This window comes from Mauremys reevesii, linkage group 9 (genome assembly GCF_016161935.1).
Source record: "Mauremys reevesii isolate NIE-2019 linkage group 9, ASM1616193v1, whole genome shotgun sequence".
NCBI classification, from domain to species: Eukaryota; Metazoa; Chordata; order Testudines; family Geoemydidae; genus Mauremys; species Mauremys reevesii.
This window is the reverse complement of record NC_052631.1, coordinates 15,823,624-15,844,809: the sequence shown is the minus strand read 5'-3', so window position 1 is coordinate 15,844,809 and position 21,186 is coordinate 15,823,624. Positions and strand designations below refer to the sequence as shown.

The 21,186-nt window shown below is 44.1% G+C and overlaps 1 protein-coding gene and 1 long non-coding RNA gene across 6 annotated transcripts in view; one reads left to right on the top strand and one right to left on the bottom strand.

Annotated features, from left to right (window-relative positions):
• LOC120371531 overlaps nt 1-6,000 on the bottom strand; it is a 38,685-nt gene extending 32,685 nt beyond the window's left edge. The window contains exon 1 of one of the 3 annotated variants that reach the window (XR_005584424.1): nt 5,968-6,000. This is a non-coding gene — a long non-coding RNA (uncharacterized LOC120371531). Of the gene's footprint in view, nt 1-4,491; nt 4,535-5,914 lie in introns of those variants that run through there. The other 2 variants (XR_005584425.1, XR_005584426.1) reach the window with 2 other exon arrangements.
• Nucleotides 6,001-6,192: 192 nt separating this feature from the next.
• SKIL (SKI like proto-oncogene) overlaps nt 6,193-21,186 on the top strand; it is a 34,779-nt gene continuing 19,785 nt past the window's right edge. The window contains exons 1-4 of one of the 3 annotated variants that reach the window (XM_039489440.1): nt 6,193-6,304; nt 7,895-7,989; nt 8,768-9,881; nt 17,217-17,314. In XM_039489440.1, coding sequence (XP_039345374.1) covers nt 7,940-7,989; nt 8,768-9,881; nt 17,217-17,314 — 1,262 coding nt within the window. In that variant the 5' untranslated portion in view covers nt 6,193-6,304; nt 7,895-7,939. The other 2 variants (XM_039489442.1, XM_039489441.1) reach the window with 2 other exon arrangements.

Below are 21,186 nucleotides of genomic sequence, written 5' to 3'. Positions count from 1 at the left end.
TCTCCCCTTCCCATATTCTCTCTTCTTTACCCTCTTCCCTCCCTCCCCCCATATTTAATCAGTTTTGTCACCTTCCTCTTAGAAACTCTCATGGCAGCCCTTCAAAGCTGCAGTAGTCAGTTTGGCTCTCCTTTTGGTGGTGGTCTCTTCTCTCCTACAATGTGGTCTTCAAAGCTACATCAGTCTCCTCAGCTCTACACTGACCAGGGCCCCAGGGTTCTTCAGAACTGCCACAGCTGTTTCACCTGCATCTCAGCTGTCCTTGGAACAGCTCAATTCACTTCTGGTGGTGGCTCGACAAGTTCCCGAGTACACCAAGGATGAGAATTACCCACACATGTATTGGCTGAAGGATCAGTCCCTGACTTCTGACTTCTTTGCTGTTTTTCTCTGCTCTTTTCCTTCTGAGTTTTCTTCTATCTTTCACACTATTTCTTTATCTATTATTATGATGTGTATCTTCCTCTCCCTGAGAATTCTTCTCTTATGTTGTCTCCCTTCTCCTTCTGAGGTAGGTCTAAGGAAAGTTGGTTGCTGGCAAGGGAGCAGTGTTGTGCAAAATGGTGCTCACATGTGACAAAGAAGAAACCATCCCCACAATAGGTATAATCTCCTGTAAGTTTTCTATTCTTGTCAGAAAGTGGATGCTTCTCTCAGTAATGATGCATGTGGAGAACACTGAGGTTCACATGGAGAATTGCAAATGGGATTTTTGTGTATTTCAGTTTGCAAGTACATCTCATTGACTTTTGGTTTTTACTGATACTTGAAGAAGGGCTAATATGACCTATAGCCAGCTGGGAAGCAGCAACTCAGACACTGGTGTCTAGCCATTCTGGTTCCATACCTGGTTGGCTTCTAATGTTGCTGGGATAGTCCTGCAGTGCTTTCACATTGGCAAATCTGGATAATTTCAATTTGCTATGCATTCTATTTCTGTTATCTAATATTAAAAGTCCTTCCCTGCCCCCTTCACAGGAAGAAAAAAATATTACAAGCTCAAACATTTTACTATATTAATTAAATTGTCTCTTTGGGCAATGATAGACTCAGCATTTCTTTGACTACGTTAAGCCCCCTGACATTTTCAATTATGCTAGTTTTTTAGCCTGCAGCAAAACAGTATTACTCAGGCCTGTGTATATATGCTCTTCCTCTACTGGCTCCTGTACTGAGCACATATATTTCTACAGCACCTCCTGCTTTCCCAAGGAAACAGTCCAAGAGAGGTGTAGCTTCACATAGTGTAGGCGAAGGTAGATAGGGGTATATCAGTCTATTGTGCATATACTTACATCTTCTGCTTGTATTCTTCCGCCACAATCGTAGATTTTTCTAGTGTTGGGCACATGGTATGGTTCAGTCTATAGCCCTGGTGAGATCTTCCATGGTGCACAATTCCTCCAGGAGCTGGCAGACCAACAGAGTTCCATGGTGTGTGTTTCACTGCTATCATGTTTCTAGGTTGTTGGAATAGCCCCGCTTCTGCATATTGGCTTTTTGACCTGCCAACTCTTGTTCAGAGGTGATTTAAACATCTCCAGGTTGACAAATCCCTCTCCTCATGTGCAGGAAGGCGTTCTGCAACATCAATGTGCATTTTAAAATCCTCGTTGAGTATTTTGAGACATGTGCACTACATTTCCAGTTGCGTAGATGTTGGTTATGTTTTAAGTGGTTTTGTTGCAGCTAGGAAGATTTTCTGTGATTTCAGGTTACTAATCAGGTGGATGAACAAACGAGAAGAAGTTAAAGGGACAAAAAATGATGAGTGTATTCAGTGGCTGTTTTCTGCACTACAGAGGTAAGAGGTTTTGGTAAGTTTTCTTCATTTCTCTGACACACATGGAATGGAAGGAATTCACCCCATGAAAAAGGGAAACTCTTTTTGGAAGCATTCAAATGTTTGTGGAATGAATCGGTTTCAAACATGGACGGTTGGATGCACATAATATTCAATAATTTGGAGGTTTAAATCCTTTGGCAAAGTTAAGGCTTTGCTTTGGCACCTCTTCAACCATAACTTGCCGGCAAGTTAAAAAAGTATGGATTGGATGAATGGACTATAAGGTGGATAGAAAGCTGGCTAGATTGTTGGGCTGAATGGGGAGTGATCAACGGCTCGATGTCTAACCGGTATCAAGTGGAGTGCCCCAGGGGTCCATCCTAGGGCCTGTTTTGTTCAACGTCTTTATTAATGATCTGGATGATGGGACACATTGCACTCTCAGCAAATTCGCAGATGACACTAAAGTAGATATGCTGGAGGGTAGGGATAGGGAACTAGACAAATTGGAGAATTGGGCCAAAAGAAATCTGATGAAGCTCAAAAAGGACAAGTGCAGAGTCCTGCACTTAGGATGGAAGAATCCTATGCACTGCTACAGGCTGGGGACTGACTTGCTAAGCAGCAGTTCTGCAGAAAAGGACATGGGGATTACAGTGCATGAGAAGCTGGATATGAGTCAGCAGTGTGCCCTTGTTGCCAAGAAGGCTAATGGCATATTGGGCTGCATTAGTAGGAGTATTGCCAGCAGATCGAGGGAAGTGATTATTCCCCTCTATTTGGCACTGGTGAGGCCACATCTGAAGTATTGCGTCCAGTTTTTGTCCCCGCACTACAGAAAGGATGTGGACAAATTGGGGATAGTCCAGCAGAGAGCAATGAAAATGATCAGGGCTGAGGCACATGACTTAGGAGAGGCTGAGGGAACTGGGCTTGTTTAGTGTGCAGAAGAGATGAGTGAGGGGGAATTTGATAGCAGCCTTCACTTCAACTACCTGGAGCGGGGTTCCAAAGAGGATGGAGCTCGGCTGTTCTCAGTGGTGACAGATGACAGAACAAGGAGCAATGGTCTCAGGTTGCAGTGGGAAGGTCTAGCTTGGATATTAGGAAACACTACAGGACAGGAGATGAGTTTAGAAGTTGCCTCCCACTCCTGGCCTGTTGATGGAGGGGTGGATATAGGGAGTTTCCTGCCAGGGAGCTATGTTCACCTGGCTCATGAATTACAAGTTTCCACAGGATGAGGTGAGCTTGAAGTATCTGCTTAAAGGATAGCCTTGTCCTTTATAAAAAAACAGGTCTTCTATGCAGTTTGAGGCAGGGCCTAATTTGCCATTTCCCTGTATCTTCCCCCCATCCACAAGGCTTGTTACCCTGTCAAAGAAAGCTATTAGGTTCATTTGACACTATTTGTTTTTGAGAAATCCATGTTACTGACTGTTACTTATCACCTTATTATCTCTGAGATGTCTGCAAATTGATTGCTTAATTATTTGCTCCATTATCTTTCCAGGTACTGAAGTTAAGAGGACTGGTCTGTAATTCCCTGGGTTGTCCTCATTCCCCTTTTCATAGATTGGCACTATATTTGCCCTTTCCCAGTCCTCTGGAATCTCACCCATCTTCCATGACTTTTTGAAGATAATTGCTAATGGCTCAGATATCTCCTCAGTCAGCTCCTTGAGTATTCTAAGATGTATTTCATCAGGCCCTGGTAACTTGAAAATATCTAACTTTGTTTAATGGCAGGTCTACAATACTACTTATGTTGATATAAGTTATGTCACTCAGAGGTGTGAAAAAGCCATCCCCCTGAGCGACGTAAATTACAACAACTAAGCGCTGTCCACATGAGTGATATGTCGGAGATGGAGTAATTATGCTGATGGGAGGGCTCTCTCCTATCAGCATAGAGCATCATCACCAGAAGCACTACAGCGGCACAGCTGCATCAGTGCAGTTATGCCAATGTAGCACTTCTAGTGTAGACTATCCCTAAGTAATTTTTAAAGTATTCTTTCCCTATTTCCTGGCATTCATTAAGTTAGATGGTCAATTGCTACTAAAATTTTTGGTGCAAACTGAAACAAAAAGTAATTTGGCACTTCAGCCATTTCCACATTTTCTATTATTGTTTCCCCGCCTCATTGAGTAATAGGCCTACCCTGTCCTTGGTCTTCCTCTTGCTACGAATGTATTTTTAGAATGTTTTCTTGTTACTCTTTATATCTCTAGGTAGTTTAATCTTGTTTTGTGTCTTGGTCTTTCTAATTTTGTCCCTATGTACTTATTTTTTTATATTCATCCTTTGTAATTTGACCTATTTTCCACTTTTTGTAAGATTCTCTTTTGAGAATCATTGAAGATCTCCTGGTTAAGCCAGGGTGGTCTCTTGCCATACTTCCTATCTTTCCTAGTTTGCTCTTGTGCCCTTTTCTCTTTGAAAAACTGTCAACTCTCTTGAACTGTTTTTCCCCTTAGACTTGCTTCCCAAGGGATCTTACCTACTAGTTCCCTGAGTTTTCTATGTCTGCCTTCTGAAATCCATTTTCTCTATTGTGCTGTTTTCCCTCCTACCATTCCTTAGTATAATGAACTCTATCATTTCATGATTACTTTTACCTAAGCTGCCTTCCACTTTCAAATTCTCCCTTTTTTGTTAAAAGCAAATCTAGAACAGCTTCTTCCCTACTGGCTTTCTTTACCTTCTGAAGTAAAAAATTGTCTCCAGTACATCTTGGTTGGATAATCTGTGCCCTGTTGTGTTATTTTCCCAACAGATGTCTACATAGTTGAAGTCCCCCATCATCACCAAGTCCTGTGCTTTGGATGATTTTGTTAGTTGTTTATAAAAAGCCTCATCCACCTCCTCTTCCTGGGTAGGTGGTCTGTAGTAGACCCCTACTGTGACATCACCCTTGTTTTTTACCTTTTATCCTTACCCAGAGACTTTCAACAAGTGTCTCCTATTTCCATCTCACCCTCAGTCCAAGTGTATACATTTTTTATATATAAGGCAACACCGCCTCTCTTTTTTCCCCCAGTCTGTCCTTCCTGGGCAAGCTGTACCCTTGTATACCAATAATCCAGTCATGTATATTATCCCACCAACTCTCTGGGATGCCAACTATGTCATTCATGTTTATCAACTAGCACGTCTAGTTCTTTCTGATTATGCCCCATACTTCTTGCATTAGTATACAGACATCTAAGACACTGATTTGATTTCCCCCGTGTTCTCTCTTCTCTCCCCCTTATCCCTGCTGTAATGGCCCATGCTCCCCCCAGATTCCGACGCTTCACCCAGGTCTTCATGTTTGTCTCATAATGGAAGAAAAGGGGAGCTGCATTGTATGTGTGGGGGAAGTAAGGAGGGGTCTCTTTGGTAGAGGGGAAGCATCTCTGTGAGGAGGGCCCTGGAAGGGTTTCTGGCTGCTTGTTGCCATGAGCAGTGGGGAGGGAGATGGGCTTTGTTTAGGAGTCAGAGGGGAGGTCACTGGGTGGGGAGACTTTCTATGGTGAAGTAGGAATATGCGCTCTGCCAAACAATGGGGGTCTTTGTGAAGGTGGACTCTCTGGACGGAAACACCTGGGGGAAGGGACTCTATGTGGGAGGTCGTCTCCCTGGGGGTGTTGCTGAGAAGTGGGATATCTGTGAGGTGAGTCTCTAGGTGGGGGAGGGTTGAGACCTTCTCTGTGGGGTGAGGGGCTTCTGAGGGAGGGTAGGGCTTGAGAAGAGGGTCTCTGTGGAGGCAGGGGCTTACTGAGCAGTGGGAGGTGAGGGTGAGGTGCTCTGGGAGCGAGGGAGGAGGAGAGCAGAAGGCCACCCTGGCAGATCGATTCACTGTGTGGCAGGAACCCCTGAGAGACCCGTGAGGAATGAGGAGTCCCTGTGGGAGGATGGGGGTTCCTCACAGTAGGGGGGGGCTCGGGGAGCATGGGGCTCTCATGGAAGGAGTGGGATCTCTGCGAAGGAGGGGGAGGGTGTGCCAGCGTGGGGGGGGGGGTGTCTCAGAAGGGGGTGTGGGCCCTGTGAGGGGTTGGGGGTGTCCCCGTGGGATCTTTCTCGGAAGGGGCGGGGTCTCTCAGGGGTGAGGGGATCCCCACAGGAGCGTTGAGGTCACTCACGGAAGGGGGCCGGGTCTCTATGAAGGAGGAGGGGTTAATCTGTGGTCACTCACGGAAGTGGGGTGGGTCCCTGGGGGAGCGTGGGGTTCTCTCAGGGAAGGGGGCGGGAGGGCGCGTGGGGGTGCCCGTGGGGAAAGCGCTGCGCACGGGGGCGGGGAGACGGGGGAGGACGGGCTCTCTACATGACACCAGCTTTTCGCTGTGGGGGGAGGGGGAGCTGCTCGCAGCCGCCGCGGCGCTACCCCAGACAGTAGGCGGGGCTGGAGGCGGGGGCGCGCGCCCGCCGGGTTGGTGCCCGCGCGCCGCCGTCTCCGCAGTGAGGTCACGGGTGGGCGGTGCGTGCGCGGCGTCTGCTCCACTGTTGGGGTGTCGGAGACCCCACGATGCAGGGTGAGCAGCCGGGCGGCGGGGTGAGGGGACCTGCTACAGGCGCGGCGGGCAGAGCGCCCCGGGGGTGGCGGGAGGAGTGCGCGCGGCGGAGAGGGGAGGGGTTTATTCGTGAGGGGGTAAATCCAGGGGACTGTGTGGAGAGGAGCCGATTGTGCCTGCGGTGGGGGAGTGTCTGAGGGGGATGGGGGTTTAGTCCATAGGCGTCTGTGGGGGAGGGAGCATTGTCGCTAAGCTGGGGGAGTGTCTGTGGGGGATGGGGCTTAGTGGGGGGGAGGGGTGTTATTTCGTGGTTGGGTGTGCGTTCGGGGGAGGGGGACCCCATAAGGAGGGGGGGTCATAATGTGGGGAGTCACTGAATGAAGGGAATTGTTCCTGGTCGGGAAGGGTGGGTTGTGTGTGTCCCCTGGGGGTGGGGTTGTGAAGAGTTGGTGGTGGGGTTTGTGTGTGGATGGGGCCGAGGAGAAGTTGTGTGTGACGTGTGCCGTTGAGAGGTGGGAATCAGGGGGCTACACGAGAACTGTCGGGGTTGGAAGAGTCAGTGGTAGGTCTGAATGCAGGATCACTTCAGTATTTGGGGTGTCTGTGAAAGGAAGGAGGAAAGGGTAAGTCCTGTGTTTGGTGGAGTCCAGTCAGAGGAGAGCCTGGGTAATGGTTGAGTGAGTGATGTAGACTGAGGTGGAGGTGAGTCATGGGCGGGAGGGGCAGGCTAGTCTGGGTGGAGCGTGAGAGAGACGGGATGGTGGTGAGTGTTGGGGTTATTCCAGGAAGGGTCAGTGTGTCAGAGGAAAGCATGGGGGAGGTAATCTCAGGGAAAATATAGCACATGTGAGCTGTGGAAAAACGCATAATAAGTATAGAGGTTGGCTGAGAGGAAGCAGTAGTGGTGAGTATTGCATGGCGTCTGGTGTGGGAATGGGTCTAGGCTGTTTCAGTTTAGTTATGTTGGATTTGTTTGGATGGTACTGAATGTAAAAAGTGTGAGAATTGAGGTTAGGAGAAAATACCTTCATTTCATGAACATATTCAAGGAAAGAGAGGCTGGCTAGTTGTCCCCTTTCCTTGTGTTAATCTTCTCTTATTTTGCAGCGTATGGAAGAGAGATGTGGGGTAGCTCAGTGGTTTGAAGATTGGCCTGCTAAACCCAGGGTTGAGAGTTCAATCCTTGAGGGGGCCATTTAGGGATCTGGGGCAAAAAATTGTCTGGGGGTTGGACTAGATGATCTCCTGAGGTCCCTTCCAACCCTGATGTTCTATGATTCTATGTGGTAATCCCTTTTTTTCTGGATTCTGTCCCTGGGCTTTACAGAGCATTGAATGGGGCAAAGGAATAGGTGATTTCCCCTCTGCGTCCCCTTTGCCACATGTTTGCAGCACTCTGAGTTACATTGCTGCTGCAAGGTTTATGCAGCTGCCATAACAGGGTTTATGATTTTAAATCAAAGCTCTCTGCAAATTAGTTAGTTATTTAGGGAACATATCCCTACCTTGCTATATTGAATCCATTTAAAAATTGAGAGACTGTTTTAGATAAAGATTGTACTCTTCAAATAAATTCAAATGATGATTACTGATCTTTTCCTCTTTTTACAGGTTATATAAAAGGATTGACAGAGATTTGTATTACTAGCCCAAAAAATGAATCTTGCCGGTGGCCTGGATCTTATTTTCATTGCCAATAATTTGGGGTAGGAAAACTGATACATGCTAGGGTAATTTTTACTGATGCTGACACTATAGGGATGTTTAGTTTCCACCAGCAACTCTGGATCAGCCTTTAATTTGTGGATTTATCACTGAATTACTATAATAAATTTCTCCACCACTGGAGGTGTGATTTAAACTTGGCTGCACAATAAATAAATAAAGCAACTAAGCTCTGTGCTCGATCCTGTGAGTTGAAAGGGATGTGCTACATAAAGTATACACACAACTGAAATTATCTTTTGGAAGATTTGCATAAACACCAGCACTGCTCAGTGAGAACAAGTGATAATTTTTGTATTTAATACTTAAATGCAAGCATATATATGAAAAGCCAGTATGTTTTTTAAAAGAAAAACTTGATCAAAACCAGACTTTTTTTGCACCAAACCGCAATTTTTCTACTAGATTAATTCATTAGAATGATCTATAAATAATGGTGTAGGGGTATGAAATTATACCCTTTTGTATGCACATTGTGTTGTCCATTTAATAAGAGAACTGAACAAATATTTTTAAACCCAAAATAAAACTCTTGTTAACCCTTCCACCCTTGAATTTGATGCTGCTACATGCAAAACGGATTACGTTTGTAACTCTTGAGGTCAAAGGATTAAATCCTCACTTTAAGGAGGTGGCACAACATTTGCTGGGTGTGAGATAATTAAAATAGTTGGAAACTGGCGTGTTTTTAAGAAAAACAAAACAAACACATAACTAGGAAGATGCACATTTCAAACTTATTTATTTAAAATTCTGCAGTTCAGTGATGGAAAGTCCACAAACAGATTTCTCTGTAAGTCCAGGTTCTGAGCAAAAAGAGAGTGAGGTCCAAGAAGATGGCAGTCCACCAGTAAAAAAAGTAATGACAGAAAAGCATGTCAATAGCAAAGTACAAGCTGTAGTAAATAAATTGCCAACAATAAAGAAGGAAAATGTGGATGAATATGAAGAAACTCCCATGGAGTCTGATGGAGAAAATGCCAAACCAAACAGTACTACATTATCTGAGTCTTTGAATTTAAATCCTGGTTTGAAACACACATTGGCACAGTTCCATTTAAGCAGCCAGAGTTCACTGGGTGGACCAGCAGCTTTTTCAGCTCGTTATTCCCAAGAAAGCATGTCACCTACTGTCTTCGTGCCTCTTCCATCACCACAGATACTTCCTAGTCCACTGCTCATTCCTTCAGACAGTTCCACTGAGCTTACTCAGAGTATATTGGAGGGAGAATCTATTTCTTGTTTTAAAGTTGGAGGGGAAAAGAGACTCTGTTTACCTCAAGTGTTGAATTCAGTGCTCCGAGACTTTTCACTACAGCAAATTAATACAGTGTGCGATGAACTGTATATATACTGCTCGAGGTGCACTTCCGACCAGCTTCATATCCTAAAGGTTTTGGGAATCCTTCCATTTAATGCCCCATCCTGTGGGTTGATCACACTGACTGATGCTCAAAGACTATGCAATGCTTTACTGCGTCCTCGCACTTTTCCTCAAAATGGCACTCTGCTTCCTGCAAAAAACACATTGGTCCAATTGAAAGAGACTGGGAGTGCCTTTGAAGTAGAGCATGAATGCTTGGGCAAGTGCCAGGGTTTGTTTGCACCTCAATTTTATATTCAGCCGGATGCTCCATGTATCCAGTGTTTGGAGTGCTATGGAATGTTTTCACCCCAGACATTTGTGATGCATTCGCATAGATCTCCTGACAAGAGGACCTGCCACTGGGGCTTTGAATCAGCCAAATGGCATTGTTATCTTCACGTTAACCAAAAATATTTAGGCACTTCAGAGGAGAGAGAACTGAAGCATCTTTTGGAGGAAATGAAGGAGAAGTTTAGCATGAAAAATCAGAAAAGAATTCAATCCAAAGTAAGTTAAACTACTCTTGAAAAACTTGTGGATCAAAGATTAAATATTTATTTTTAAAAGTATGTTCATTTTTATCAATATGAATAAGTATCAACCCAAGTATAAGTTAAGTCCATTGTAAATCTTCAATACAGATAATACAAAGCAATAATGAATATTCCTTTCATGTTGGAGTTTTTATGGTGGTAGGAAACTTGCCAAAAATGTTTAGTCTAAAAGCTAGGGTTCTTTTTCTTTAAACTGGCAAAAGCTAGGCACTTTAGAGCCATCATGAAAACACTGCAAATTTTCTCATTTCAGTTATCAATTTTGTGTGATATTCCATGGAGTGTGTGCGCCATGGCTAAGCAAAGCAGGAGGGAGCCTAAGAATGGAGCGTCAGCTTTAGTTCTGTTTTTGTCAGTTAATTAGCTTTCCAAACACCCAGTAGCATGTCATGATTTTTCAATTAATGTAATGGTGCATTGATAAGATACTATTTAAAAATGGAAGACTCTGATAATGTTTTTTTTCTTTCATTAAACAGGTTATATATAATATAGATATACCATACATGGTTTTTTAAGCAATCTAACTAACAGTTCTTTATGCCAGCACATTGAGATACTATGAAGGGACTTGTAATAAAAATATGCAAATAATATTGCTATATGTCTATACATTGCTTCACAAACATAAAACTGGTTTGTGCCCAAAGAGCTCATAATCTGAATAATAAGACAAATATTATCCAAAATATTAAACAGTCCTAATGAAGGAATTATTAGTGTTTGAAGAAGTGGGTTATAAGAGATTTGGAAGAGAAGTGAGGGTAAGTGATGGGTGAAGAGAGGAGATTGTTTGAGGCACTGGTTGCCTTGATGTTTGTGTGCAACGACACCTCTACCCCGATATAATGCGGTCCGATATAACGCGGTAAAGCAGCGCTCCAGGAGACGAGGCTGCTTTACTGCATTATATCCGAATTTGTGTTACTGCACGCGGTTCCTCTGCATGCCCCCTCTCCCCCGTTACTTGCTGCAGCCCTCCCTGGGCCCCACCCCCCAGCTCACCTCCGCTCCATCTCCTCCCACGAGCGAGCGCGCCACTTCTCCCCCCTCCCTCCCATGCTTGCCACGCCAATCAGCTGTTTTGCATGACAAGCCTGGGAGGGAGGAGAAGCGGAGCTGAGCGGTATGCTCGTGGGGGGGGCAAACCTGGGAGGGAGAAGCGGAGCTGTGCGGCGCACTCGTGGGAGGAGGCGGAGCAGAGGTGAGGTGGGGCGGGGAGCAGTTCCTCTGTGCCCCCTTACTTGCTGCATCCCCCCCCGCCCCAGCTCACCTCTGCTCCGCCTCCTCCCACGAGTGCGCCGCACAGCTCCGCTTCTCCCTCCCAGGTTTGCCGCACAAAACAGTTGATTGGCGTGGCAAGCCGGGGGTGGGAGGAATACGGATCTGCGGTGAGCTCGTGGGAGGAGATGGAGCGGAGGTGAGCTGGGGTGGGGCCCGGGGAGGGCCGCAGCAAGTAACAGGGGGAGGCAGAGGAACCGCTCCCCGCTCCAGCTTATCTCCGCCTCCTCCCCTGAGCGCGCCGCTGCCGCTCTGCGCCCCCCCCCCCACCTTCCAGGCTTGCCAGGCCAAACAGCTGATTGGCGTGGCAAGCTGGGGGTGGGGGTGAGGGAGGGAGAGAAGCTGGGGCCGGAAGTGGTAAAAGCGGTTCCTCTCCCTACCCCGATGTAACGCGGTCTTACCTATAACACAGTAAGATTTTTTGGCTCCCGAGGACCACGTTATATCAGGGTAGAGGTGTATTCATTTCTCTGTAGAGAGAGTTTCAACTTTGAGGTTTTGAAATGCTTCCCTCTTCCTGTTGGGTTACATTGTGTTCTTTGAAGCATTTACCTGTCCACTTTCAAGCTGCAGGCCTGATCACACACCCATTAAAGTAGGCGCAAGTTTTTCCATCCAATTCATTGGGAGCAGCAGCTGGCCATGAATGTTAAAGGTAGTTGGCACCCCTTGGAATCAAGTCCTGAGAAACCATCAGTGCAGGGACCCAGGGGCTGCCCACTTTACAACAGTAATGTGACAGTTATTAATAGGCCCATAGAGAATTTTAACATTATAGCATGCCTGTAACACATCCTCCTTCTACACATATGATTATTACTAGTGTGCACAGATGTTCATAGTATGGTTGGTGGTGTGCTTGCTCCTAGAACGATTAACCACTACATCGCTCTATCATTGCAGTGCCACACACTGGTATAGCAGCTGCAAAAGTACAAATATTCTTTCTGTGCTTTCTACCTCTCAGTGAAAGTTTTGACAGTCAAAAGCACTGGCTCTGTCACTTCTCAAGCTGGCTGTATGCAGGCCCAAAAGTAACAGGGGCAATGTTTAGGTGGTCTCTGCTGGGTCTAGTCCATGAAATCTGCCATCTCAGAGCATGTCTGAGGGCGGCAGAGGCAGTATTCAGTTTGTGTTGTCTTTTCTTGTTCACCTTGCAGAACTCTTCTCCTCCTCCCCCCAGCAGAGGAGGACATGGAAATAGAATGATAAATACAATTTTATGATAACTTTGGACTGCCCCACTCCTCTTTCTTGCAGCTAAAGGGAAACAAAAGAGAATGAAACATAAGGCACCTGCAGAACAGGAAAACAATAACACAAACTCAATTTTAAAAATTACTGAATAAAGAATTGAAAGTTATAAAATCAAGCTCCTTGAGCACTGCCACTTCCAGACCCCAAGTTGCCTCACTTTTTTCTTCTGAACTTTTCACTCTCCAGATTCATTCCCCTCACAATACAAGTATGCTTTGATCTCACCTATCTTAAAAAATAAAACACCCTCGACCCAAACGATTTCACCAAAATTATTTCCCTTTTCCCCTTCACCTCCAAGCTAGCTGAATTGACTGTCTACAGCTGATGTATTGACTTTCTCTCATTCAGCTCAGTTCTTGACTCTCAACAATCCAATTTCCACTCTCTCTATTCCATTGAAACTGCTCTCACTAAACTCTGTAATGATCTCTTCAGTGGCACGTCTACACTACAAGTGCTACTGCACAGCTGTGGTACAGCAGGTATGGTGCTGTAGCATAGATATTTGCTATAGCAATGGAAGGGGCCCTCCAAGATATATATTGGGACCAGTGCTGTTCAGCATAAATGATCTGGAAAAGGGATGAACAGTGAGGTGGCAAAATTTGCAGGTGATACAAAATTATTCACGATCGATAAGTCAAAAGCTGAGTGTGAAGATCCCACTAAACTGGGTGACAAAATGGCAGATGAAATTCAATGTTGATAAATGCAAAGTAATACACATTAGAAAAAATAATCTTAGCCATACATACAAAATGTTGAGCTCTAAATTAGCTGTTGCCGCTCATCAAAGAGATCTTGCAGTCATTGTGGATAGGTCCCTGAAAAGATCTGCTAAATGTGCAGTGGCAGTCAAAAAAGCTAACAGAATGTTAGGAAAGGGGTAGATAGTAAGACAAAATATCATAATGCCACTACATAAATCCGTGTTACACCCACACCTTATATGTTGCATGCAGTTCTGGTCCCCCATCTGTAAAAAGATATATTAGAAGTGGAAAAATTTCAGAGACAAGCAATGAAAATGATTAGGGTATGGAACAGTTTCAATATGAGGAGGGAGAAAAAAGACTGGGACTGTTCATCATAGAAAAGAGACAACTAAGGGGAGGTATGATAGAGGTCTATAAAATGATGAATGGTGTGGAGAAAGTGATTAGGGAAGTGTTATTTACCCTTTCACATAACACATGAACTAGTGGTTGTCCAATGAAATTAATACAATTTAAAACAAAAGGAAATATTTCTTCACACAGTGTACAGTTAACCTGCGGAACTCATTGCCATGGGATGTTGTGAAGTCCAAAAGTATAACAGTTCAAAAAAGAATTAGATAAGTTAATGGAGGATAAGTCCATCAGTGGCTATTAACCAAGATGGTCAGGAATGCAACTCCATGCTCCAGATGTCCTTAAACCTCCAACTGCCAGAAGCATCTGGCACTGACCACTGTCAGAGACAGGATACTGAGCTAGATGGATCATTGGTCTGACCCAGTATGCCTGTTCTTCTGTTCATATGTAATCAAAACTGAGCTGGCATCTCCCCCAAGCCATTGCCTTCCTTTCCTTTCATGAAGGCGCAGGTAGCCTGAATGTCATCACAGCCCTATCTCTGGACCCACATATATAGTCAGTGTCTAAATCTTGCTGCTTCTTATGTACCAGTTCAAAGATCTAACAACTGTCTATCCAGGATGCTTAAATTCTTGCCCTTATCACTGTGATCTCCTCTCTGGCCTTGACTGCTGCTGTCGTCTTCTCACCCATCCCCACTTTGGTCTGCCTTTAGTTTATTCAGAATGCTGGTAGGATCATTTTAGTAGAACATTGCTCTGACCACCTGACCTCTACCTCTTTGCATCCCTCCATTGACTATGCTTCTGATGAATGATTTTAAATGTAAAGACTATTTAACCCCACCTTACCTAGATCTATTATACTGTTGACCTTCACCTTAGCTCTGTCCATGATCTCTGTTTTGATTGCCTGCTAGTCCGCTTTTCCCACAAGTGCCACCACACTGCTCAGTAGGAATGTGGAAAACTCCCAGTCACAATCTGCAGTCAACAGTTTTTCTTCTGAATCTCTCCTTAAATCCTACCTCTGCAGTAGTACTTAAAAACAAACCAACAAAAAACAACCAACCAACCAACCAAAAACAAAAAACAAAAAAAACCCATTCAAACCCCTGTCAGCTGATAATGGCTAAGCAGGTTATGAGCTGAAACCACTACCTACTATGCTCATTTAACTGATACCTTGTCTTCCCACTCCATTACATCACTATTTGTCTTTCATTCATGTGTTATGGCTTGTTTTACCTTGTGAGCTTTTTTGGGACAGAAAGGGTCTGAGTTACTTGTTTGTACAGTACCTACCACAGTGGTCTTCAGATCCCTGACTGAGGCCCTAGATGCTACCATGATACAAATATAAATACATTTCTTCATTTTATATTCATACTTTTATTAAGTTTTTGGCAATGACTTTATTTGTTTTGGTTTTTTTAGAAAAGAGCCTGGAAGAATTTGTTTTATGTAAAAACGATTTTTATATAGCCTTTACAAACATGAGTAAAATGAGGTCAAATTTTAGGCTTACCAGCTTTGATGATCTCTCTTTATGTATAGTATATTTAAATATTCGTTAACTACTTAAAATCTTTGATTTGGTTGGACGTGCTTATATGTGCATATGCAGTCTTTATTTAAATGAACACTCCCTCAGGGTCTGAAAATGTTATTAATAGTTTGGTTTAGAATGGCTGGACCTGGACAGTGAGTGAAAGAAAATGTTTTTAGGAAAACATTTCAATTATATATTTAAATATATCTGCCAGAGACTTTACCAAGTAAAATTTTTCATTGTATTTGGAATAATTCTGTTGTGAAATAGACACCGAAGGAGAACATGTGCATTAAGAACACTGGTCTGGTAGCATAGTAACGTATAACATAATTGTATAAAAGGTCATCTGTAAATTAAAACATCTGATATATAAGGTGGAGATAATGTAATCCAGAAAAGGTAAAAGTAAAAATCATACTGTACAATAGCTGTTATATAAGTAGAAGAATGAATATAAAGTATTTAAATTATCAGAATGACCTCACTAATAGACTGGAATCCAGCTTCTCAGGCCATTTGTGTGGAAGTTATGTGTTCTCTGTATTTCAAATCCTTTACATTTAAGGCAGTATTTATTGTCTTAAAAGCTTTTACCATTCCGGGACCTAGCTCCTTTGGGGCCTACATCTTCCTAGTGTCCTGTCCTGAGATCAGTAGGGAGCATTCTTGATTTTAGTTCCTAAGATTGAACTTGGTAGACTGAAGATTCTGATTGGAAGGTTGTTGGCTACGGAGCTTGCTCTCTGTCATGATCTGTTAAAGTTCAAGTTTGACTCTACAGGGCGAAGTGCAAGGTACGCTTATCTAATCAGGTATTCTCTCAACAGCTAAGGATGTAGTTATGAGAACTTATTTTTGGGATTCCTACTGCAAGGTTGTTATATACTGGTAGATAGATGTGCGCACACTTTTTAAACAAAATTTTCATAGGTGTTAAAATGTGTGGTGTTCATGTGTGTATCAGACTCTCTTATAGTAATATTACTGCTTTTTGCACAGTGGAACATTGAATATTGCCAGAAATTGATAAGGAATGTTTGCCAGGCTCAATATTCTTGAAACAAAATGAACAAGAATTTCTATTCAAATATGAAATGAGGAAGGCTTTTAAGATGTCACTCCTTAGCAATATCTAAAGTATGTCAGTATTTCAAGATAACCGTGTTTAGTCATGTTATTGTGGTGAATCTGTCCCTTCTCTATAAACAGAAATCTATGACTAGTAAATCCCCTAGTGTGTGATTGGAGTAATTTGCTGCTGCTTTTTTTTTTGTAGACTTCATTTTGCAATAAAGTATGTGACAACTGTGTAAAGTGAGGTGAACATTTCATTGCAGCATAGGCCCTGTCCTTGCCCCCATTAGCAGTCCTGGGTTCTACTTCCCTTTACTACATATAATTATAGTATGCTTCTGGCAGAAATTCGGAAAGCCACTGAAATCTTTGTATGGATTTTTAAGGAGTTTTCCCATGCAGTTCGTATGAAGACTAGGCTCAGGGATAAAGTGCATATTACTACTTTTTCCCTCTTGCTTTCTAGATATAGCTAATAAAGATATTGTTAAAGTTGAATTTATGTGTAACACAATACATTTCTAAAATAAATAAACAGCATCTTTCTTTTTAATCAAGAAGTTAATATCTGTAGCTTTAAGGTATATGGGTGTCTACACTGCAAATATTCTGTCTTTTTGCATGCCATATTTCAGTGTAAGAGTTATCAGTTACTGAGATGCCGTACATGAAAAAAATCCATTTGTGTTGTGTTTCTGAACCAATTTTAAACTAGCATTAGTGAATGTTCTATGTTTATATTTAATGCAGTTTCATCTTTACCCATAATTGGATGGGACAAATTAGAGGTCATGCAGCTTTCCTTGCCCCACATTGCTGCTCTTCATTGGCCTATATTTCCTTTCTCCTCTCTCTGTTCCCCCATCCCCATCTGCCTTAATGCTGCCTAGCTTGAAATAAAATGAGTTTATTGTATAAATGCCATTAATAATTGAATAACATTTTTACTAACTCTTTAGCAAAGCTGACTTCTTAGAAGTTGAAAGATGAGTAAAAACAACCGTAAATTGGTTTTATTTATTTATTTATTTTTTCTTCAGGCAGATCCTCAGCAAAGCCTAGAATTGCAGCAATGGTATCCAGTTATAAAGCATGAAGCAGACCCTGTTACTCAATCACATTCATTCGTCCATCCCAGGTAACTGAACATCTTCTACAGAAATGTGTATGTTCAGTATAATAGTTCTTTAATGATTCAAAGATTATTTTAGGTTTTAAAATGTAATTATAACTTGTTAACTGAAATTTTATGGGAAAATTGCAGCATATTGCACAAGGATAAGTTAAGTCCACTGAATTTTTTTAGTGTAAGGTAGTGAAGTTGTCATGCTTAGTGCTAATAAACAAATGATACATCACTTAATAGTAACTTTGTTTTGCTTAATAGAGATGTTTGAGCATTGTTGAACTGGAAAAAATTGGAAAGTGCAATTACAATGAGTCACTTTTCAAAGTAAAAATGGCTTTGTGGTGGATGCTAAATTCTAACCTCCCTGTAACTTAATGTGTGCGTAGAAAGCCATATACCTCATTAATGCCATAATTGAAACATAATTTTCATATATAACTAGGACCAACTCTTTCCATAGTTTGTATTCTACATTGAAGCAAGGTGAGACCTCCCGCTTCTGATGACATGTCTGTAAAATGCTGACTACTGCAGTTGATTAGTTAGTTCCTTGATTTCACAAATCAAGCACATTTCTTCAGTATAGCACTCACTTCATCCCCATAGCAGTCAGAAAAACAGTGTTTTTTCTTTGAGTATGTGTCAGTGTAGATGCATGTGTGCTTCATGTGCGTGAGATAAGATTCCTTTGAATAGCCATGTTTATGGGGGCCACTCATGCACCCTGTGTTTCTGAGTGAGGGGCATAAAGGATGGAGTGGCCATGAACCTCCCTCAGTTTCCTCTTACTGCCTGTGGTAGTGAAACGGAATTTAACAAGTGTCTAAACCGGTACTCTTGAGAGCTTCAAAACCTCTGTTTTTCACAAAAAATGGGTGAAGAACTTCATCTTCTTTACCTTTTCATGTTGGATGTTTCCAAAAGAAAAGAAAAGAACTCCAACATCAACGTTCTTCCCCTCTGCCAGACACACTGTTATGGCTAGGTCGCCTCTTTTCATGGTAGACTAAGCTGTCAGGGTTCAAACCCTGCTTGTCCTGTGATGGCCTCATCCCACTTATGGATGGACACAGTCTATGCCTTTCTCACTTGGGAGAGAGCCACATCCCAGACAGGTGCTCTATGTGCTGGTCTTTCCCCTCAAGGATTCACAAGTCCAGTGATGCTCAGCTCAGGTTACAGCTGTTAGAGCAGTCTATGCAGGTCACTTATGACCCAGAGGAGATCCTAACGGCTCAACCTGAGCCAAAGAAATAATCTGCTAGCACTCCTCAAGTAGACACCATACTCTGGCGGTTCGAAAAAAAGAATACATTGAAGAAGGAGCCAGTAACATTGGTACTGATAACTTCAGTGATGATAACTTCTATACCAACTACCTTGGCACCAACTCTTACAAGTTCAGCATGTGTGCCACTAACACCAAAGGGAGACTCTGAAAGGCAAGGGTGGATGGAGCGCAAGCACTGTGCCAAGCACCAAATCAGACCACCTCACAAAAAGGACTCAAAACCCTACTTCTCCAAAGGTAAAGCTTCCAAATTCCTATGGCTCCCAAATTAGACAAGAAAAGCCAGTCAGCTGACGTAGCAAGTGGTAAGGAAGTCCTGGTGCTGGCCTCACCATTGACCTCAGGACTGGTAGCCAAACCTGTCAAGGGTTTGAACTATACGTAAATGGAGGCTCTAGAGACATCCACTGCTCTAAACAGCGACCAGTGCAGGCTCTCCTAGCACTTGGATCATGCCACTCTACAGCCCTACTGTTTGAGGAAGTATACTCCACTGCCAAATCATTCTTGCCGATGTTGAATAGAGGTCTCTCTCCCCTACTGTTGGAGAGTGGCCCTAGGAAGAGTTCTGGAGGCCACCAGTTCTGGGCCCCACCTCCGGCACGCCATGAATGGCACCGGGACGACCATCCTTAACCTGGCCAGCACCCCTGTAGCGTGTCACTTTGGCCATTCTGGCCGTACTGGGGACCAGTGTCAGATATGTTCTGGAGCAGACATCTCTCTCATACATTGAGGCAAAGGACATCTTACGTCCCAGTAGCATCATTAGCCAGGCAACTCACTCCAGAACCAGAGGTCTACATCCAGGAGAAGGTGACAACTGAGGGACAGCAACAATCTCACTCTCCACCTAAGGAATCATTTCTGTCATCAGATTTTTGTACCAGTTTCTGTACCAGTAGCAGTAGCACGAGCAGTCAACTTTGAGGCTTTTTGGGACCTTGTGTCCCAGATCACGGAGATCCTGGACATTGAAACCACAGTCATCCAGGGAAAGTCCCACAAACTTTTTCATATACTGAGCTCTATAATTCCATCCAGGATCGCTTACCTTTCAAAGAGAGTATACCTGAGTGCCTGCCAAGAGATACCTACCTACTCCAAGAGATTTCCATTGTCAACCTCTTTAGTCACGCATCTGGCAGTCGTAGAGACAGCAGGTTTGATAGGAGTGTTGAGAATGACACTGGAGCCAATCCAGAGCTTACTACCTTTGGGAACCCCTTGCGACTGGGTGTGGGATGCTATAACAGCCAACAAATGGGTGCTAGATATCATCTAGGCTACCACATCCATTTCTATTCCTTGTCTCCATCCACCTTTCTTCCCCATCCCTCTGCAGGGACCCTTCGTGCGAGAAACTGGTACAAAAATAAGTGTCTTCATTGTTTGTCTAGGAACCACAAAGCTAAGTTTCCTGTAACTGTGCAGCTGCACAGCAGGCTATAAAGGGCTGTGCAGGTGAGGAGAGGTGCCCCTCCCCTGGCCCAGCCTAGGCCCATCGGAACTGCTGTGGCTGGGGAGAGGAGCCCCTCCCCCAGCCCTGTCCAGGCCCTCTGGAACTCCCACAGCCGGGGAGAGGAGCCCCTTCCCTGGCCCAGCCCAGGCCCCGGAGCTGCTGGGGAGAGGAGCCCCTTGCCTGGCCCTGCCCAGACCCGCCAGAACTGCCGGGGTGAGGAGCCCCTCACCTGGCCCAGCCCAGGCCCGCTGGAACTGCCGTGGCTGGGGAGAAGAGCCCGCACTCCAATCCCCTCATCCCCGGCCCTAACCTATAGTCCGCACCCCCTGCCAGAGCCCTCACCCCCCTGCACCCCAACTCTCTGCCCCAGCCCTGAGCCCCCTCCCAACCCCCTAACTCCTCGGCCCCACCCCCACCATGCATAACCTCCATATTGGTGCACATAACAAAATTCATTCCGCACATGGACATAAAAAATTAGAGGGAACACTGCCACAGAGGTACCGCTTCTAGGATATAGGAGAAGAGGTTTCTACTCCCAATATTTCCATATACCAAAGAAGAAAAGGGGTTGGTCTTTGTTCAGGATCCAGAGATCTAGGATGAACAAATACGTACACGGCCTCATATGCAAGATGGTAACACTTACCTCCATCGTTCCATCTCTTCAGGCGCTTTATTGGTTCATGGCTTTTGACTTACAGGACAGGTACTTTCACATAGCCATCAACCTAGCCCACAGAAACTACTTGAGGTTCACAGTAGGGCCAGATCTCTACTAATACAAACTACTGCCATTCAGACAGTGGTAGTGGCGCACCAAGAAGACAGGGCATCCAAGTCTCTTCTTATCTGGACTATTGGCTGATCAGAGACAGGTCCCAGCAGGAGATGATGATAAACCTCAAATATGCACTCTCTGTTTGCTCAGATGAGCCTCCTAGTGAACTATTGAAAAATCATCTCAGTCTATCACAGATGATAGAGTTCATGGAAATTATGGTCAGTTACAGGTAAGAGAGAGTGCATCTTCTCGTGGACAAATTCCTGTCATTGCAATTACTACTCCTCACAGTAAAAATGAAGCTTGGCTACAATGATGCTGGCCTGCCATGGAGGTTTGGGCCA